At 47.9% G+C, this 21,481-nt stretch overlaps 1 protein-coding gene across 1 annotated transcript in view; it reads left to right on the top strand.

Annotated features, from left to right (window-relative positions):
* The window catches only part of SAXO2 (stabilizer of axonemal microtubules 2), a 113,984-nt gene extending 92,678 nt beyond the window's left edge, over positions 1 to 21,306 (top strand). Inside the window, exons 3-4 of the mRNA XM_069625003.1 lie at positions 11,985 to 12,187; positions 19,559 to 21,306. Coding sequence (XP_069481104.1) covers positions 11,985 to 12,187; positions 19,559 to 20,553 — 1,198 coding nt within the window. The 3' untranslated portion in view covers positions 20,554 to 21,306. The remainder of the gene's footprint in view (positions 1 to 11,984; positions 12,188 to 19,558) is intronic.
* The last annotated feature ends 175 nt before the right edge of the window (positions 21,307 to 21,481 follow it).

Genomic DNA, 21,481 nt, shown 5'->3' with positions numbered 1-21,481 from the left:
CTCAAGGCGGATCCAATAAGAAGGTGATGTTGGATGAAAGAAATGGCATAACAAATGTGTACATGTATAAAAACATGCAATATATAGAGAAAGAAAAAATAACTATTTGTTATTAGACACTACTGATGGCAAAATAAAGCTATAATATTCGAAGTGAGATGAATATTCATAACCCCGCAATGAGAATTTAGAGGGTTCCATGTGATAATGTCCCCGCAAAAATATCGCAGTTTTTTTGCGGAGACCTTATCAGAAGGAACACGCGGGGGACAGCCCTGCATTCCCTTTTTAAAAAATAAATAAATCCTGCTCCCATTTACCCCATATATTGTCCCCATATATCATGTCGCCTATGCTGTTTCCCAGCGACTATATGTTTGGCAACATTATATACGGGGACAATATTACCCGATACCATTTAAAGTTAGTGTCTCATCATAAGTCTGGCGCTAAGCCTTAAAAGTGTCATTAACGGAATTAGCACCACCAATACTGCTCTGCAGGATCACGAGCCGGTGCAAACTGACTGTAAAATCAGCCGGTGCTATTACAGTTGGCGCTATTACAGCCGGCAGTATCTGCACTCGCCAAACGAAACGCGAACCCAGCCACATCACAAGTCCATATATGGCGGTATTAGCGTCGAAAACCGGGCAATCAGTGTCTCTGAGTCCTTCACAACCGTGGCCTCTCCCCCCGGCATCTCTTGGTGATTTTTGGGGCAAAAGGAACTATTACTGATGCCTCGGTGTACCCTGATGTGACCCCTCTGTGGATGTGGTTGAAGTGGAAGGGACGGAACCCGTCCCCAGGTTTTGTTGGCGTTGCACCTCTGTTTTCTGCTGGATGGCCTCTGCCAGTGCAGAGACGCCTTCAATCATCTCCCTGGCCCTCTGGGCATACAATGGGCCTCATTACGACCCTGGCGCTAAGTGAAAAACGATGGCGGTAAATGGTTACCGCCATCGTTTTCCGCCAGGTCCGATCATGACCCGTGACCGTTAACTACGATGCCATTAGCGGCATCGTAGTTAACGCCACCGCTAACTGCGCTAAGGGTGCGCGCACGCTAACGGCCACACCATACTTAGCGCCATGGCGGAAAGGTACGCAAATGCCGACCCAAGCGGACATGCACCTAACGCCATCACCCAGCCCGTTACCGCCATGGTGCTAATTACGTCATCGCGAACCAACCGTAAAGGGCCATGTAAAGTGAATGCAGCTGCCACAGGTGCACAGAAACAGCACAGGTGAAGGCAATACAGACTCAGGAAGTACAAAAAGAGCACACCCCACCCCTTCCCACACCCAGTCACACTCCACAATGATACCAATACGACTAGCAATGTTGGGGCTGGAGGACCTGATAGCAATGCAAGTGCTACAACAACAACAACAACAACAACAACAACAGGCTGCACAGAGGAGACGCAGGAGGAGAAGGAGGGCAAGGCAGACCCAGCAAGCCCCACCAGCACAGCCAGTGCCACCACGCAGGCAGCCCCCAATCCCACGCATCAGAGCCAATCCATTCAACCTCACTGCTGAGCAGATCCACACCCTGTACCGTATGGACCGGGACACCATCACCGCCATCGTAGACATGATACACAACGACATTGTCAGCATGATAGAAACTCCAACCGCCATCCCCCCCCTACTGAAGGTAGTGTCTGTACTCCTCTTCCTGGCCACAGGCACCTACCAGCACACAGTGGGGCACTTGCATGGCATTTCACAACCATTATTCTCACGAACACTCATCCAAGTGCTCGATGCCCTCCTCAAGCACACAGACGACCACATCTCATTACCACGGACTGCCCAGGACATTGCAAACACCAAAGTGGGTTTCCATGCACTAGCCGGCATACCCGGTTGCATTGGTGCCATCGACTGCACCCATGTGGAATTGGTGGTTCCACGTGCCATGGAGGTACCGTACCGCAACCGGAAACAGTTCCACTCAATCAACGTGCAAATGGTCTGTGACTCCAACAAGATCATCACACATTGTTGTGCCCGATTCTCCGGATCAACCCATGATTCTATGGTCCTGTGGAACTCCACAATACCACGCTACATGGAGCGACATGCAGGCCCAAGATCCTGGCTACTCGGTGAGTCCAATGTCATGGAAGTGGGCAGGTGAATGACGTACTGATGCATACTCCACCTGGCTGAAGGGGGGGGGAATGATGCATACTCCACCTGGCTGTGAGCAACACAGAGAACGGAGACAGAGGATGGCCACTCACAATGCACTCAACCCCTCTGCATACATTGGGTGATGGCATGCAAAACAGGCCATGGGAGCCATGAGCATATACTGGTTGCATTGTGTGAATCAATTAGTGCATGTAGAAGTGAGCCGAAGTAACAGTTGGATGCAAGCCATGGTGGCACATCATGTTCTTGATCAGACGACATGACTAACACATACATTCTCGCCTACATACAGGCTATGATGCAGGCTATCCCCTGAAGAGGTGGCTCCTTACACCAGTGATGCAGGCTATCCCCTGAAGAGGTGGCTCCTTACACCAGTCCGGAACCCGCAGAACCAGCACGAGGAGGACTTCAACCGTGCACATACACGTACTCGTGTGGTCATAGAGCAGACATTCGGCCTATTGAAGGCACGGTTCCGAAGCCTCAGCAGGTCTGGTGGGGCACTCCTGTACCACCATGAGAAGGTGGCAAAGATCGTCATGGCATGTGTCATGCTACACAATATGTGCGTCAGACGGAATGTGCCCCTGCCCCCTGACGCAGGACTGCAACCACCTGACGATGAGGATGAGGAGGGTGCCGATGGGGCAGCACCCCATGGAGGAGGCGACGCACAGGAGGGGCGTGCAATGCGCCAAAGTATCATCGACCTCTGCTTCTAGCACACACGGCTGGTGTGAATCACATGGAGACTGCACTTGGGGCACTGTGTGTCTCTGGGACATGCACACTGTGGACTGTACACCAATAAAGCACACATATGCAATGAAAATGTCCACACATTTCATTTTGGGAAAGAAAAAAGTGTATTCAAACTATGAAACGTCGTGACACACCCCCTCCCCCCTCCCCCCTGAACACCCCAACACACCCCCTCCCCCCTCCCCCCTGAACACCCCAACACACCCCCTCCCCCCTCCCCCCTGAACACCCCAACACACCCCCTCCCCCCTGGACACCCCAACACACCCCCTCCCCCCTCCACCCTGGAATCCCTACGAAGGTGCGGTAGTGTCTGTGCAGCAGGGTGTGCAGTAGTCCTGCTCGACTGTCAAGCCACTAATGTGAATCCCCTCCCCTGGCCCCCGGGGCACCCCTGCCCGTGCTGCGTAGATTGCGCCCTGATCTGCGGATGGGGCTGCTCTGTGCCGAGCTGGCTGATGAGGACGGTCCGGCCTGCACATCTGGACGCATGTCCCTGATGGTCTGGACAAGTTCTGTGAGGACATTGCGCACAGCCGCGAGTTCCGTGCATATGTCCTTTGTGGAGGACTCTATGGCAGCTGTGACTCGGTCTGCCAAACTCTCCATGCCATCCCTTGGCACCCCACACTGTGCAACATGTTCGTTGAGGAGGGCGGATAGCTGCTGCTGGCGGGTAACTATATCCTCAAGTGTCTGCTGGTTCCGCTGGCCCATGCCCAGTGGCATTTGCATGTCCATTGGGCTGCTCACCTCAGGCTGGGGGGATCGGGTGGCTGGCCAATCCTCGGCCTCCGACTGCCCCTGTGTGGCATCCGCCTGCAGGGGGCTTAGGGATGTGCAGGGGGAATGTGGCTGGGCAGTGGGCCTTCCCTCATCGATGACCTCGATGCTGCCTGCCTCACTGTCGGAGGTTGCCGCTATGGCAGCGATTTCACCCAGGGTGCTGCTTGCAGCAGAGCCTGTCCCTTCAGTGGGCACGACTAGTGACATGTGCGGTGCTGCTGCTGGGTCTGTGTTTGATGTTGTGGGGGCTGGCACTTGCCTGTCCTCTTCCCCAGGCAGGGTTTGTGGCTGCTGGTGTGTTTCCTTCAGGACGGCTGAGGTGGATGCCTGTGGCCTGGCCCTCTTGGTGGATCTGGATGCAGTGTTGTCCTCTTCCTGGAGGTCTGTGTCAGATCCTGTGGTGGAGCAAAGGAGGGATAGTGTTATTGATGGGTCCGCGGACATTGGCCGTGCATTGTGAGGGATGACATCTATACAGTGGGTACATGCAGCACATTTCAGGCAGGGGCATACAGGTTTTGTGCCTTTTGTGTGGAGGTAGCATGGTGGTATGTGTGTGCCAGCAGTTAGGGTGTGCATGCTGCATGTGTACAGGGTGGAGTCTGGATGTGTCTGTGGACATACACCTGCCGATGTGTTGCATATGCACTATGGGGCTACATGGTACTTCACATGAGTTTAGCATGGCTTGCTCTGGCCACCTACCTGCATCTCCTGAGGTCGGCGTTCCTCTCTCCATCCCTCCGACACCATGGATGCTCTCCATCCCGATGGTGGATGCACATATTTCCTCCCATGCTTGCAGCTTTATGGGCGAATCGGATCCACCCCCAGTTGACGTGGCTAGGTTCCGGTTAGCTGAGAGGATGCTTCGGACACGGAGCCTCAAGTCGTCCCAGCGCTTTCTGCACTGCTGGGCAGTGCGGGGTACGGCCCCCACTGCACTCACACGCTGTGCCACTAGGGCCCATATGGCCTTCTTTTTCGCTATTGCCGGCCTTGTCATCTGCGCGGAGAATACAGCTGCAGCATTTTCTTGCAGAGTCTCTGCGAGCATGGTTAGTTCCTCCCTTGAGAAACGGTCTTGGCGCTGCCGGTCACATGCTTTTTTAACGGCTTTGGGCATTTTTACTTGGCTAATTGGGTGGGTGTTGGGTGTGGATAGGTGTCAGGGTTGGATCAGGTATGGTTGTGGAGGATGGCAATGGATTGTGTTTTTCAAGATGGCCGTCGTGCAGTTTCCCGTTCCGCCGCGATGACGCTATTTTCGGTTCCGCCTATTTACGGTGACCGCTAATTACGGTGACCGCTAATTGCGGTCGCCGCTATGGTGTGTGTGGCGGTAGTGCTCCTTGCGCGGCGTGCGATGGCGGTAAGGGCCGTTTTTGCCCCATTTACGCCATGCCATACTTTACATTAACGCCATGGCGTAATGCACGTGCCCGATGGGTCGGAATATGCCGCACTTTACGCCATCGACCCACGGCGTAAACGTTGATTACGCCATGGCGGTAATGTTCGGTACTTACCGCCAGGGTCGTAATGAGGCCCAATGTCAGGGCAGCCATGCTGGCAGTTGTCTCGGCCCTGTTCCACGTGATGGTCCGCAAAATCCTGCGCGTGGCCCCTTGAATGCTGTCTCTAATGGCCTGTAGGTGTTCGGAGTGTTTGTGGCCAATTGCCTCCATCTCCTGCTGTCTGCGCTCCATGTCCCCAAGCCTACACAACAGCATGCTGCTTATCGGTGTGTGCTGTCTGGAAGAGGGGCTCTGTGCTGGCTCTGGGCTGTATTCAGGGGAGCCAGATGAGGGAGTGTCAACGTCCGGCTCAGGTGACTGTGCACGGTGGCGGTGGCAAGGGCTGCCTTGGGCATGTTGATGCTGGCGGCGTGGAGGGCTATCCAGGAAGTGTGGATGCTGGCGGCATGGAGGGCTATCTGGTGAGTGTGGACGCTGGTGGCGTGGAGGGCTCTCCATGGTCTGTGGTTCTTCGGCAGGTAGCGACACCTGGCTGGTGTCCCCCTGAGACTCCTTAGTCACCCTGCCAGCAAGTGTGGCCTCTGTGTCTGTGCTTCCAGCTGCGGGTGCAATGAGCCTTGCACTGCTTCTGGTGGCTTGTGGTGTGGGCGCTGTCTTGGCCCTGCTGTGTTGCGGTGTTACATGGTGGGACATCCGCCTCGTTGTAGCCTGACTGGCCCTTTATGAGGGGTGGTGGAAGACCTTGAGGGCCTGGATGCGCTGCTCTGAGATGGGCCTTCAACCTCCTCCTCCTCTGATGCCTCTGACGATGCATGAGTGCCTGTAGGGGACATAGGAAATGTCATCAGGTATGGTTCCCCACGTGTATTGGCCTGCAAGACACTTTTGCTATGGTACAGGGTGGGACCCCACACATATGAGAAAATGGGCATGGTAGGTCACAGGGTATTGCATGTGGGCCCAGCATCATGGGGTTGCTTGTAGCAATGAGTGTGTGACACATGGCCAGTTGGTCTTTGGCCTGTGTGTGGGGAGGGTAAGGTGTCTGTGCTTGGGCAGTTGATGTCTGGGATACATGCTTGTGGTCTTTCATGGCCCCACATCCCCTCCCCAGGTGGCACTCACATGGTGGGGGTGGGGGTGGTGGCTTAGTTCATGACATTGTCATGGCTCTATGGTACAATGCCGTGCAGGCAGCAAGGCTGCACCATGGTGCACAGTGATTGGCAGGCTGAGCACATGTCAGTGTGAGGGATGTGTACTTCCCTGTGCCTTCTCTGCCATGCCAACATGGGACAGGCCAACTGATCCCACAACATGCTGGTGTGACTGCTGCACAGTGTCTTGGTTACTCACGCACCTCCATCCATCCCACTGGCACAGTGTGTGCCAGTAGGGGTGTGGTGCGCATGGCATATGGGTGGGTCACTTGCCACCCCTTGCCAATGGTGAGATGCTCAGGATGCCCTTGGAGCCCTGCCCCATGGCTGATGTGCCACCCCCTTAATCCACCCTGTTGGCATGCCCAGCTTCTGGGTCTGCTGACATGTGTCCCTGTCTCTGGGGCATCTTATACAGGGCTGTCATTTGTGCATGCACTTGTGTTGGTGGTGCGGTGTTGACTCACCTCCTGGCTGCTGGCACCCGCCTCCACACTGCCGACTCCCTCTATCCCTTTGATGTCAAGCACTGTACTGCATTTCTCCTCCGAGGTAGTGGGGACCAGTGGCTCCACAGTGGCTCCTTCAGTCACCAGGGACTCCTGGTGGTGTTGTGACAGCAGTCCCCGCACCCTGACCCTCAGGTTGTTTCACCGCTTGTGGCAGTCCTCTCCATCAAGGGGTACACTTGCCACTGCTGTCACTTTCTGGCAGATGGTATTCCAGTTGGCTGTTCTGCGCTATGGCATTCCAGGTGACTGTTCTGCGCTGCCCAATCGTCTTCCACTGCCGACTGCCATAAAGTTCCTCACAGTGGGCAACGACCTAATCCGTGAGGATCACCGGCTCCCCCTCTTTAATTTTAGGTTTGTGCAGGCAATGTTCTGCCACCTCGCCTCTTATCCTCTCCTGGAACATTCTTGGTTCTTTACAGGACCGGATGGCTGCAGGAAGTGGAGATATTCAATGGGATGTATTTTTCAAAAAGGCCATTTCAATGCTTCCCTTAGGGCGATGACGTTATTAGCGCCTGTGCTAATAGCGCCAGGATAGCTAGCGGTAGCACTATTAGCGCCGATTTCTCAGCGGTAACCCTTATTTTGGCACAGTTTCCACCTTGTGCTAATAGCATTACCGCCGGAGTAGGGGGCGCATTCACAGCAGTTTGTGATGAGGCGCTAATACCGCCGCAAGAGCTGGTGGTAACGCTATTTCCGCTCAGCCAAATTTGTGCTAGATTACCGCTCAACTTGTGATGAGGCCCTAGGAACATTAGAGCAATATTTTCTCTAAAACGCTGCTAAAGTGGCCAGGTGGAAAAAAATTGCGAGAATAATAATTTGTATTTGGAGGTCTTAGTGGGAAGGGGCTATGTCAATGAGCTAGAATGAAGAGTAACAGCTAGCGGCATTACGCACGGGCTTGCTGTATAGAATCACTTTCTGCTGCAGTGGTGGCAACAGTTTAGAAGCTTACAGCGCCCCACAAAAGGTGCATTGGTTTCATATCCCCTTGGATGCTGCTCATGGTTATTTTGGTTGAGTGCGTCGGGTTCCCCGAACAGGTGCTGATACAGAAGAAGTTTAATGAAGATGGACCATCTTTGGGTTGCCTGGTAATGCCTGCCCCATTGCCTTCTCCATACAGATCCTAATTCAGGAATCGATTTATCTTCCTTTTCAATTACAAGGAGGCAGAGAGCATATAAGCGTAAGGTGTTTCTCCCTGTAGTTTAAATCTGCCTTTGCTCTTTCGTAAAAGTGAGTGATTAGCTACCTGTAGGAGATCTGGTTTAGGAGTGTAACACCTTACTGCACACCTGTGCAAGAATTTTGAAAAGCCCAAGGGGGTGGAATGTATGCCAAAAAGGAGATAACCAGGGGAGGGCTCTAAAAGTGAGGGGGGTTGCCCCTCCAGCCAGCAGCAGCTCAGGTGTCAAAGAGCAAAGAAACAAGCACAGACTTCTTTGTTTTGTTTGAGCAAGACCCACTCTTGTTTAATGTAGCGTCAGAGGTTTATATCATACAATACAATGTTGAGTCTCTCTTCCACCATTAGGCCCCTGACAGAGTTGCTCCTATTACATACCATTGAATAACACGGTCACATAAACATACTAGGAATCCCTCAGGTCTCACTATGGGATTAGTTTTACAGGTGGGAAATTCATGAGCCCCCATTACTTTAGGCGTCTCTTGATGATAAGTGGTTATACTTTTGATCAGCAAATAGCTTAACAGTCAAAGGTGTCCATTGGGAATAAACATTACTCCATTTGAAATATGCGTAACATTTCCTGTCGCAGGTATCCCTTGAGGGTGAGTACTTTCTCATTTGCTCAATAAATAACTTTTCATATCACTCATCTCTCTTCTACATGAACGCTTTCACCTTTGATAATTACATAACATGTCTTGCCACAGGTATCCCTTGAGAAGTAATGCTTTCTCATTTGCTAAATAACTTGTCCTATCATTAGTCTCCCTTGTGACTGACCGCTTTTACCTTTGATAATTACATAAAATTTCTTACCACAGGTATCCCTTTAGATGGGACGATTTCACATTTGCTAAATAAGTAACTTGTCCTGTCACTAGCCTGTCTTGTAACTGAACACTTTGGGCCTCATTACACGGATGGCGGTAAGGATTTACCGGTACCGGTAAAATACCGGTACCGGTAAATCCTTACCGCCTTACTACGAGGTCCCTTTGCGGGTTGGGGGTTTTAACGCCTGCTTTTTGCAGGTGTTAAAATCCAACCCGCAAAGGGACCTCGGAGCTAATTACGGCACCGCAAAATTGCGGTGCCGTAATTAGCGCCTTACCCATTCCCATAGAGCCCTATGGGGCAGAAATGGGAATGGGGAAGGGCAATGGTGGAAGGGGGATTTACCGCCCCTCCAACCTTGGAATGGGGCGGTAAATCCCCTTTCCGCCAAGGCGGTGCCGGTATTTTACCGGCATGAGCCATGGCGCTAATAGCACCATGGCTCACCGCCTACCGTGTAATGAGGCCCTTTGACTTTTGATAATTACATAACATTTCTTACCACAAGTATCACCTGAGAAGGAATGCTTTCTCATTTGCTGAATAAGTAACTTGTCCTGTCATTAGTCTCTCTTTTCACTGAACGCTTTCATCTTGATAATTACGTAACATTTCTTGTCACTGGTTTACGCTGAGGAGGGGCAAACTCACATGGAATATATTTATTGGACCCCCATTGCGGTGGCAGCAAAAGAACAGAATGCACCACACATCCAAAAAGGTTGGGGTGAGATTAGGGAGAATAGCCCGCAGGCACTACACAAGCGATACGCTTAAGGGTGCCAATCAGGACTTGTTGCTCTGTACCCTCTACTTCAGCGCCACCTGCGGGAACACAACAAAGAGTTGCCAACCCGGAACAGTGGCTAAGTCCCCCAAGTATTTTTCAAGGGACCGACAACCGGCCCGCTGGTAAAACAATATCGTCATGTGAGGGCCTGGTATCCCCACTGCCCTCACTTCTCTCCTACCTGAATGGCCCCGGGTGCCTCTTCAGCCAAGCGATGCCAGTCACAGAGAGGGAGGGCAGCCAGCTACCGATAGGCGGTCAGCCTATGGGCTTACTGGTAGGAGTCCCCAACTCGACAGAGGGCCTAAGTGCCCTCCGGAGCAGTCCGGGCCTCTACCTTGTCTATTCACCCAGTTCTCCCTCTCTTGAACCCATAGCTCTCAACTCACCTGCTTTTGGCGGGTGTCACCCGCCCTGTAAAGGGCTGACTCACCCGCCAAGCCTCCTGCACGCCCATTCATTCTAATGGGCGTCTCACCCGCCAAAAACAAAATCGCGTGATTTCACCCGCCTTTGCAACACAAATGGTTGAGAGCTATGTTGAACCTCCTTCAGGCTAATATGCCTAATCGGTGCTACCATTCCCGCGCACCAGCAGGGGAGTTCCCTCAGCACCTGAGGTGGAATCACCTCATCGGTGGCCCCGCTTCCCCTGCTGGTGGAGCATACCATCTCAGGACCTCATAATTTTGCGCGAGAGGGGGCGGACATCAAGAAAGGACTGTGAAATCAGCCGCCTGTCCCAATAACAGGACATTTAGCACTTTTCATGCTGCAACCCCACAGGAAACGGGGTTTACACGGGCAATATCCATAGATTGTAAAAAAAAATCATCAAAGTTTGGACAATGAGAAAATCGGGAACAATAACAAATTATGAAAAACAAATAGGGCGTTGGTGGGTGCAGGTGAACAAGTGCCGAGGGGGGCTTGTGGTTGGCAAAGGACAGGGGGATAGAGGACCCCCCCCATGTAGTGCAATTCATAAGGTGCACATTATCTCAAAATGGTTTCATGAAAATCCAGGTGGGGACAACAAGGGTGGATGGAGCCACCTACATGCGAGTCTGAGGGCTGAAGTTGGGGAAGAGTCATTATTCCATGTGAGTATTTTCTTTCTGAGGTCTACAGGGCTATTTGCAGGGGTGGTCGGGGGTGCAGATGAAAAGCAAAGAAGATGATTTTAGCATGCACCTCAAGTCAGAAAGTTTGGAATAAGATCTATAGCAGAAAGAATGAATGCTGAGAAGCAATCAAACATCACCTCACGTGCATGCGTGATGGAGTGATCTGTTGATGCCAGCATTCTCATATTATTATAATTATTATTATTATTATTATTATTATTCAATTGTGTTTATTGCAGATGTGGGGGATAAGGAAATGGAAGTCCTTGCAATAAAAACATTCATCCATTGCAAGATTAGAATACAAGTTAATCACAAATAATGGGAAGATGATACATTGTTAATCAGGAACTTAGTACTTTTTGCAGTTGATTCGGGATGTGGCTTTGATATGATTGGGGAGGCCAGTGCTTTCACCTCTGTTCTAAGTGAGCACCCAGACATGATTAGGACAATCATTGTTAGGGGAGTGGGATTTGGAATAATTACGAGTCCAGCGGTAGCTGTGCCGGAAAAACCGGCAGGCTGCCACCAGACCCGAAATACCATTCCGCCTCTGTGATTGCCGGAATCGCTGTGGCATTACAACCCGATCATTCCAGAGGCGGAATTCCGTAAATCTCCATACCCATGGAGTCACATAGGACTCCATGGGGATGGGGACAATGGAAACACCGGTTCCATCTATGACAGATCCGGTGTTTCCATTTCCTCCCGCATGTGGGTGGCGTTACTCCTGTCAGATCAGACCCGGCGGGAGTGACACCTCCCACCTGCAGAACTCAGAATCATCCGGTCCGGAAACAACAGTGGCAGTGGATTTACCGCCACTGTTGTTTCCAGACCGGCAGGGTCATAATGAGGCCCATTGTCATGGTAACGGTATAGATATCATTTCGTTTTTTTGTTTTGAGAAACCATTGTTTGTGTTAAAGGGAATATGATTTAATGTCCAGGTAATTGCTCCTTGCAAAAATGTTCATATTTCACAATGAGAAGCCATCTTTTTGCAAGTTCTACTGCAATTTTAACTTTGTCACTGATGGTTATGCTTTAAATCAAATTTATATTTTGAAATGTAAAGTCACCATAGCCAAAACACTGATTGCGGTTTCCAGTTTACTGACAAATATTTCCAAATTTTTCATCATTTCAGATCAGATTATATGCCGTATGATGCAATAAATCGCCCAGTTCGTGTGCAAGAAGTCTACCAGCCGAAACCTGGTCAGATCGACCTAGGAACCACCTACAAGAGAGATTTCAATCCTTATGAAGTAGCACCGATGGTCCCAGCAAGACCAGTGGAAAGAAGACAAACTCATGGTGGAAAGGTCGACACTACACCGACTTATAAAGGTAACATGTTCCAGATTTACAATCCAGAGAGATGTCATTGTGTCCAACCAATTGAACTCCAGCTTCATTAAGGTGCTCCAGCTAGACCTACATGCATAGCCATTTGCCATAAGGTTCAACTCATGAAACATTGATTAGCAAACCGGTGTAGGAAAGGTAGACACTACGTCGACACATAAAGGCAACATGTCCCAGATCTGCAATGCAGAGAGAGATCGAGATGTCATGGTGTCCAACCAATTGAACTCCAGCATCATTAAGGTGCTCCAGCTAGACCTACATGCATAGCCATTTGCCATACGGTTCAACTCATGAAACATTGATTAGCAAACCGGTGTAGGAAAGGTAGACACTACGTCGACACATAAAGGTAACATGTCCCAGATTTGCAATCCAGAGAGATGTCATGGCATCCGCTCACTTGAACCCCAGTTTCATGAAGGTGACCTAGCCAGACATATCGATCAGCAAACAGATGTAAAAGACTGGCTTTGCAAAGGAATAAGCATGGGTATTCAGTGTCACCCATACGGTCCGTAATAAAAATGAGCCCTCATCCAAAGATAGAGCTCTCCTTTGTTGTATTTCTAAATTACTGTATAGATACTTATAAGTAGCTAGTTTACTTTTCACAGACCACCAAAGCGCACTACCCGAATGAATGTTTTCTAGTTTGTAAATCCTATATTAGGAAAGGATTAATCACATAGACACCTACTATGAAGAGCAGAGGTATGCCATGCTCTCTAAGAATGGTCGTCCCTAATCCCATAAGGGGCCTCTTCTCCCATGTTATTCTCTTGTGGTGCACCACCCCCAGGGGGTCTATTTTACTGTGGCTGCACCTCAGTGGCCCCATGGAAAATGTCTCCCCCTAGTGGAGAAGGGACGACATCCACAGATTCGTCACAGTACCCAAAGAGCAGGCATGGTGGGCAGCACTCTGGTTATCGGGTAACCAGCAAATGTACCACTCCTCTCCACCACTGTCCCACAGAAAAAGGTCTCCAAGCAAGCATCCTGGTTCATAAAAGGAGCATTTAAGATCTCCAAATGATTTTTTTTGATTTAGTAAGGTGTCTAGTACGGGACTTGAATCGATGGAAAAGAGATCTCATAAAAGTCTACTGTTAAATTGGATTGAGAGAACCTCTTGAAGTGGTGCATGGAGATTTTCAGTAGAAGGGAGCATTCACTCACAGAATCTTCCTTTCATCCCCCACACGCTCAGCAGTATGACACAGACCACGACTCATCAGGCTCTGGAGACTAGAACTGTGGAAGCCCTCTATGTGTGGCCTATGCTCCCAACAGGAGTTCTCATTACATACCCATGTTTTGCATCACAGGGCCAGTCGTGTTGACCATGAGACTTTGACTAAGATTGCAAATGAAAAGAATGAGCAACATTTTTAAAAATACACAAAGCGGGACCAAGACCTGCCCTCTGGACTGAGGCTCTGTTGCCAGTGGTTAAGATTCATTTAAAACCTTCTATGCATCAAATCTCTAGGCTATATCTTGCATTTCAAACTGTGACAGGGTATGCCCATGTGTTGGTCCCTTGCTCGCTGCGATGAGGGGAAAATAAGATGCTCCTCACTTATGAGCCCCAGCAAGGCCCAAATATGTCTGGGATACATATATTGCCATACAGAGCAGACATGGTGTAGTAGTTTGGGATGGACTGCTCCCATTGGTGGCAGTACCAATATTGATTTAAATATGATGTGTCTGATATGGCACAAATGCGCTAAAAGCAGTGGTGTGGAAGGTTGCATTTTTTGGTTGCATTGCTGTTGACTACAACTGTAGTCAAATGGATAAGTATTATCCTCTCTGGTAGGAATGATGATATTAACCTGTACCTTCACACCACAATTCAGTAGCTGAGAAATGGATCCAGTTACCTCTGTGCATGACAGACGTAATTCAATGGGGACACAAGGATAGCTTGGTGGTGCTCCAGGGAGCCAATGTTGCCATACACGCCCCTGTTGCGACAATTCTACGAGCAAAGCCACTCTACCATGCTGCCAGACAGTGTACCCACTTATCACCAGGGCACTCTATGTAACACATGCAGAGGTAGTCATTGGTTCATGAAAGATCCTAAATGCTAGGATCCAACCATGCCCCGTTATACATGATCAACTCTCCTGGCACACACAGCAGAGTTTGAAAAGCCAAATAGATACAAACGGAGCTATCCTCTACACTCTGAAAGTACTGTCCTGTGCTTAAAGTGTAGATGCAGTGATGTTGACTCCATAACCTTCTCCCGTAGTTCAAGATTTGCAAACAGCTTTGTTTTCCACTTTGTTTTCCACCTACTTACCTGTTCTTATTTCATTAAGAGCTATGACTATGGGGTGGTAATTTGCAGCCAGAAGTATTTCTTCTGGACGAGGCTCTGAGTTTTTGGTGATTGAATTTGGTACTTGAATCTTCAAAGAGTATTCTATGAATGGAGCTTATCTGAACCACCATCCATGTATCAGTGTACACAAATCATTGAACAGTGGTTCTTCATCATTCATGGTGATACATGCAAAGCACATGCCTCTTCATGAGCTGTGACTCTGCATTGCCTGATGGTACATGCCAGGCTGTGTGGTATTCTGTAAGGTAGAGGGTTTGACATGCCATGTGAATAACTATAAACACTGGAGTCCCTTCTGTCCTTTCTTACCAGCTATGCCTGGAATAGCCAGAGAGACAAAAGGGAAGGGCATGGCCAGCTACACTGCCTCAGATAGACCACTTCGGCTCCAGAAAGCCACTGTATTGAGGACAGCAGGATATACTGTTGAGTTTGTGCTAATCCATGTAGGCCATTTGTGGTCAATAAAGCCAATAGATCGGCAACCTAACCTGTTCCTTATATCTGCTCGAAATATGTGCAGGTGGTACAGTGCCATATACACCTGACAGTGTATTGAAAGATAGACCAAGAAAGGGGTGAAACATCTTTATCCTTTATAAAGAAGGTGAAGAGAGGAAAGGACAAGATGGCAAGAACTTGGGACGTCCCTTATAAGTGGCATGCATAGGAATCCTGAAATCTTCAGACAGAGGTTGCAACAGCCCACCTGGGACCAGATGCCAACCATTGCGTTTGTGCAGGTGCAATTACATTAGCACTTGCACAAATGACTGTGCACTAGTGCGAATTCAACTGCACACACGCAAGTTGCAAATGCGTTTGGGCAACTGTTGGGTAATTTAGCTCCCGGATCGCACCCGCATATGTTAACTTCATTGTGAGGGAGGTCCTAGTGAGCGTGTTAGGCCCTCCCTCTTTTAGATCTATGAGGTATTTCCCATTGACTACTCTAGAGAGTGTCTCTGGTCACTGTGCTTTTTAAATCATTTGCACATGGCCCTGTGGGAACAGCCCCAGGGAGGATAAAGGAGAGGGGAAACCACAGCTCAACACACTAGTAGAGAATACCCCTTTTAATGCAAACAGAACACTAAGAACACTAAGGATGAAGCTTGAGAGGCCACTTGAGGTGATTTCGAATGACCTGAACATCTATAACCTGAATCTCAAAGTGCACTTATCTCACAGACTCGTGCCTTTAGAGCTCACAGAAGACTCTTAGGGCTTGCGCTTGGCACTTGCTACATTGCTGCAGTGCATTTCTGTTTTAAAAACCACATGTTTAATGTTGTGCTAAGATGCCTTAAATCATTGTCCGCATAGCAATTGTCCTGCGCCCTACCCGTTCCCGTACAAATTCTATCATGCATTAATGCTCCTCCTGCCATAATCATTTGGCCATGGAGAATACTCTCTGATTTCACCTTGCAACATAACTGATGCTATATTCCTGAGCCTAACATCACTGCAAAAATGCCCCCACATTAATGTAAATGCAGAAGGGCCCTAAACATGGATCACTCAGACCTTTGAGATTAATCGCAGTTATTCGTCCCTTCTCCCCAAAGGGGAGCCTCCAACTGTGAGGCTAGGGGGGTGAGCCCACGCCACAAGACCCTCCCTAGTGGCCGATGCAAGTGGGTCCTCAGCGGGAGAGACTCCTTCTTTGGGGACAAGGACTCCCGTTCCTATGAGGAACTCCCCAAACCACCAACCTTCCATACATGTACTGTCTGCTATAAAGAGTAGTGTGGCATCTTTACATTTGGCTGAAGGTGTCTCTTTAATGAGAGACGTATATTTAACTGGGATGAGTCAGAGCAGAAGGAGAGGAGGAGAGTGCTATGAGCAGGGGAAGCTCCCCTGACATCATCATGCCTTGTGGAGGAGGAGCCGAGGCAGGTCACGGAGCCCATGACTTTGAACGAGATGCAGAAAGCCAGTGGCAGCAGGCCAGTGGGAGATGCAGGAGGGCTGGTGTGTACAGTCGCGAACAAAGTTTTACGAGGAGGAAGTAAGGAGCGAAAGAGATATCTGGTGGTGGCGTGATCACGCTTGCAGAGGGGCAGGAGGCCTGAACAATGACACAGAGACTACTATGGTGGGAAGCGTGAATATCTTCCAATCGCCAGTATCAGTGTACGGCAGGATCCTGATGAGGAACCTAGAATGTGAAACCGACAAGCGAGAAGAGAGAGAAACCTCACCCGAGCGACAGTCAAGCCCTGCAAACTTTCCCTGCATAACAAGTGGTACCGGGGGAACCAGGAGAATCAGGAGGCTGCTGGGGGACCATTATATCTCTGACGAAACCTGTCCCAGTCATAAGGACGAGAGAGTCAATATAAGACTGTCATTGGTACTGTAAAAACCAGAGAAAGCAAATAACCCAGTCAGAGAAGACAGGTATCATATGAAGAGAGAACTTCATCCCAGTCCAGGATGAGATATCATTAAAGAAACCAGTTAACAAGAAATGTGAAAAACATATGAAAGAGGGAATTAACCAACCAAGGTGGGGAGCCAACAGACGCTGGAAACCAAAACCCTAGGAGGAAGGGAAAACAGGTGAGGACCTGGAGAAAGTCCAACCTAGAAATATGTAACGAGAGAGAGGAAACACAACTGACAAGTAAACAAGGTAAAATAGGAGACAGACTAAGAGAGAGAATCCTTGACACAGAAAGCCCAAGAAGGGATCAAGATTAACCTAAATTAAAAAAAATAACTCAATTAATAGATTGGGAAGTATCAATAAGTGAGTACAAGAGCGTGAGGAACTATTTGAAGGAAAGCTAAGTATAGGACCAAAAAAAGCACTAAACCCAAGAGTACTTTTAGGAACTACAAAAGTTAATAACAGAGACTATCAAAAGAGATTATGTTAGGAAATATATGTATAAAAGAGAGACCTGTATATAAAGAGACTACCAGAAGAGAAGACCAGGGGAAGAAAAGACATTCTCCTGGACTATTTAATTTAGTATTATGTAGTGGTAGGGTAAGGTAGAGTTATTTTGGACAGAGGACATTTTTACTTTGGACTTCCTGACATCTGACGAGTACCTTTGGTTCTTTTAGATAGGTAGAGTATTCTGTCTATCAATAAGGAAAGACAGGCCTTATTCTTATAATTATATTAACGATAATCTATAATGTCCTCAGCGTGTCCAACTCCTCCTTCTGACCTGCCACACCTTCTAAAAAAAAGAAATGTGTTACAACCCTTTTCATTTGAGGGTAGAGCAAAGAAAAGCAGCACAAATCAAGTGTGGGAGAAATTTCTCTGCATTCCCCTCTTCTGATCCGTGGTGGTACCAGTGTTCTTATGACGGCATGGGAATCCTGCACTAGATGTCCAGTGAATGTTTTTGAACCAGTGCAGGAACCCCACATTTCCCTAGATATCTCCATTCTGATTACCATGGGAGATGTTAATATATCACAGAAAAAAATGAACTCTGCTAGCACAACAGTTTCATTACCTTCATGTTCAAATTTGCAGCCCCACTTTTCACAACCGGCCACCTCAGTGATGCAGAAACGATGCAAATTAAAATTGTCTCTGAGGGTTTTTCAGACCAGCCAGTCTTGGTTGGCAGATTTTCCTATCCCACTTTTTAGGAGTGGACTCTGCAGAATTTACAGGGGGGGGGGCTAAGTGAGTAACAGTGAGCGTTGTGAACAATGCTGCAAGAGGAGTGGAGTGGGTAGAAGATGGGGTATATGGATGGTATTCCCTACACTTAGGCCGCAACAATTGGGAGCATGTGTAATTATCCTTATTGCAAATGTCCATCCATGTTTTCACTTTAAAGTTTTCTCCATCACAAGGGAAAATATCTGCAGAAATTATTCTACAGTTAACATGTGTGATTTTGCATTTTTTAAATTTTATGCTTTTGATTTAAAAGTGCCAACTACATGTGGAAATGGTGTGACAGTTCACAATACAGGCGTTCATGCCTACTGGAGAGCATGGCCAAAGTAGGCGTTGGAAGGCAATGAAAATGCAGGCCATAATTATTTGGTAATGACGTAGAGGCATTAACCTTGTCATTAGAAGTAGAAAAGTCATACCCAGTAGCCACAACCATCATTATGAGTCTGGCGGTAGCCGTGCTGGTAATTACCGGCACGGTTACCACCAGAGTCATTTTTATTCCGTCACCCGGCAATGGGGACTTACCGGGGAATTACGGCTCCATCGGTCCTGGTAATTGCCCATTGCTGGGCGCCGGAAAACATTACTCCCCATTCCCATTCGAGTCCCATTGGACTCAATGGGAATGGGGAGGACAGATGCACCGGCACCTTTCATGAATGGTGCCTGTGCAACTGTTAAGGTCTGCGAGCGGGTACCTTTAGGGCTGAAAGGAACCCGCTCACAGAAATCGCAGTTCGCCGGTCTGGAAACAACAGTAACAGCAAGCTTACCGGTACCGTTGTTTCCGGACCAGCAACCTCGTAATGACCCGTTTGTTTCGAATTTTAAAGGACGAGCGCGTAGGACTTAGTTCTTTGACACAATCGACTGTTATGTGTACACATCACAACATTTATAAAGACATTTTAAGAAAAATCCAAATTGCATGCAGGGGACCAAAAACATTTGCACTTACATGCTGTTGGGCCGCCATCTTGATATTCTAAACATTTACAAAAAGTAGTTTACAACTGAAGAGTAAACCCAGGAGAAATCGCCTTTACTTGTAGACGCACGAAAATCTGCTGCAGCGTTAAATGGAGGCGTGAAAACAATACACCTTGATTTTATGCCTCCATTTAGTGCAGCACACATTTTAAAATGAGCGTCACCGTCTTTATTTCAGAAACTGCATCCAGCTCCCATTTAGTTCCTTCATGAGCACTGCAAGTAGAGATGAATTTGGAATGAGCAGATGCAAAGGAAATTGAACACATTTGCTTAACCATGACTACGTAGATTTGTTAATGATTTCTTTTATTATATCCTTTTGTTAAAGATGACTACAGACCGTGGGATATCCAGAAGAGGGAGCTTACCAAGCCAGACCATTCCTACAATCGACCTACGGTAAAGTTCGGAAACAGCACTACATTTCAAGATGATTTCATCCCCAAGGGCGTAGAGCCCAGGGAAAGCTATAAACCTTCTGCGATGGCCAAGCTGTCCAAGGTCCCATTTGATGGTGTTACAAGCCACCGTATTTCCTATATACCTTACGAAATAGAACCAAAACATGCAAGACAAAAGCAGGAATACAAGCCAAGCAGTCAACCCTTTGATGACCTAACCACACACCGTCTTGATTTTAAAGGCCTACTCGGAGGCATTGCAAAGAGCTGTAAACCCGAATACAGCAAAGTTGGTAGTAACGCTGCCTTCAATGGTAGTACCGAATTCCGTGACCGATTTCAGCCCTGGTCCATATCTTTACCGCAAGTACGTAAGATGGCAGAATATGTCCCTCCTGAGGTGCAAATGGAACTAGATACCACATCTCATATGGCCTATATAAAACATCATCTGTCCCCAGTTGCCCCCATCAGGCCGATGTCTCAAGGACGGAGAGTCAAAGTGCCCTTCAAAGGCAACACAACTATGAAGGAAGATTTCAGGGCCTGGGAAACTGGTCGTCAGGAAATTGTTAAGAGGGATCAACAAATCCAAAGACCATCTGGTAAATTTGAAGGGTTGACCACATTTCAATCCCACTATATACCCCATGAGATGAACCCAACTCACAGCTTCAAACCTATGAATGCCCCCCTTCAGAGTTTAGTTCCCTTTGAAGGCGGCACCATGTACCGTTCAGACTACACACCCAAGAAAAACGAAATCTGTCCCGCCAATTATCCTGCCCCACCAGGATATGTGTTTGAAAGTGTTGATGAGCGTGGTCACAAATTCTTCCGTAAAGCTTCTCCTCCGGAGATCAGCAATATGGCTCTGCATAATGGTAACTATGCCCCAAAGGAGGTCATGGTCATGTCATAAGACAACCCCTTGCCTACCATTAAAACAAACACACTTTAAATTGCCTACAACTGATAAAAATGACATTTTGCCAAAATAATTTCAAATGGTAATATTTGACAACAAATCTGAATCTTGCTATGGCGGCAATATTTGTCAGGGTAATGAAGGGTCATTTGAACTAACTTTGCCTCATGGATTCTCAAACTTTAAAAAGTGAAATACTTATAGTCCGTATATAACAAAACATGGTTAAGGTCAACAATAATACTTAACACAAAAACTGGACTAAAAGCCCTGCCCACATATTTAAATGAGCCCGCCCCCTCCATGTAATGATAGGGAATCTCTGGTTGGTCTGGTTTATTAAAATCTAATATCTATTTGCTAATTCATTTATCCTATCATCAAATTTAACGCAACACAGAATGATTCCATCAAAACATAGAACGTTTTTTGTTGAACAGTTAACAACATCTAATTCCTTGGCCAATGCTCAGAGATCTCAAATAGGCCCAGGTCAGGCTAGTTTAGCTTAATCAGTGTTTTTTACTTCACATTGTGGGACTTGTAGTTTTACACATAATTAAAAATGAAGGACTACATGCCCTGAGTACAAAAGAAAAAATCGTTCAACCATTTGAGAATGTTGTATATTGCTATTGTTATATAATGTTGATTTGTACCATGTACCGCTACCACCCACGGGCAGTCTTTTCAGGCGAAAAAGAAAATTCTGCTCAAATCAGAAATAAAAACAATTTAGTGCCATCAAAATCAAATGTGTACCTAAATTTTGCTTTCACTTATCCAGGGGATTCGTAAAGAAACACATCCAGTCATCTGTATGCAGATTGCCCATGCCACGCTCATCTAAATCATCCAGTTCTATAGATTGCTTTGCATTCTGGAACTTGTACTTCTGGATTTCAAATGTAAAATGCAAAAC

This window comes from Ambystoma mexicanum, chromosome 11 (genome assembly GCF_040938575.1).
Source record: "Ambystoma mexicanum isolate Mex_15411 chromosome 11, UKY_AmexF1_1, whole genome shotgun sequence".
NCBI classification, from domain to species: Eukaryota; Metazoa; Chordata; class Amphibia; order Caudata; family Ambystomatidae; genus Ambystoma; species Ambystoma mexicanum.
The sequence above is the reverse complement of the archived record's forward strand: the minus strand, read 5'-3'. Positions and strand labels throughout refer to the sequence as shown.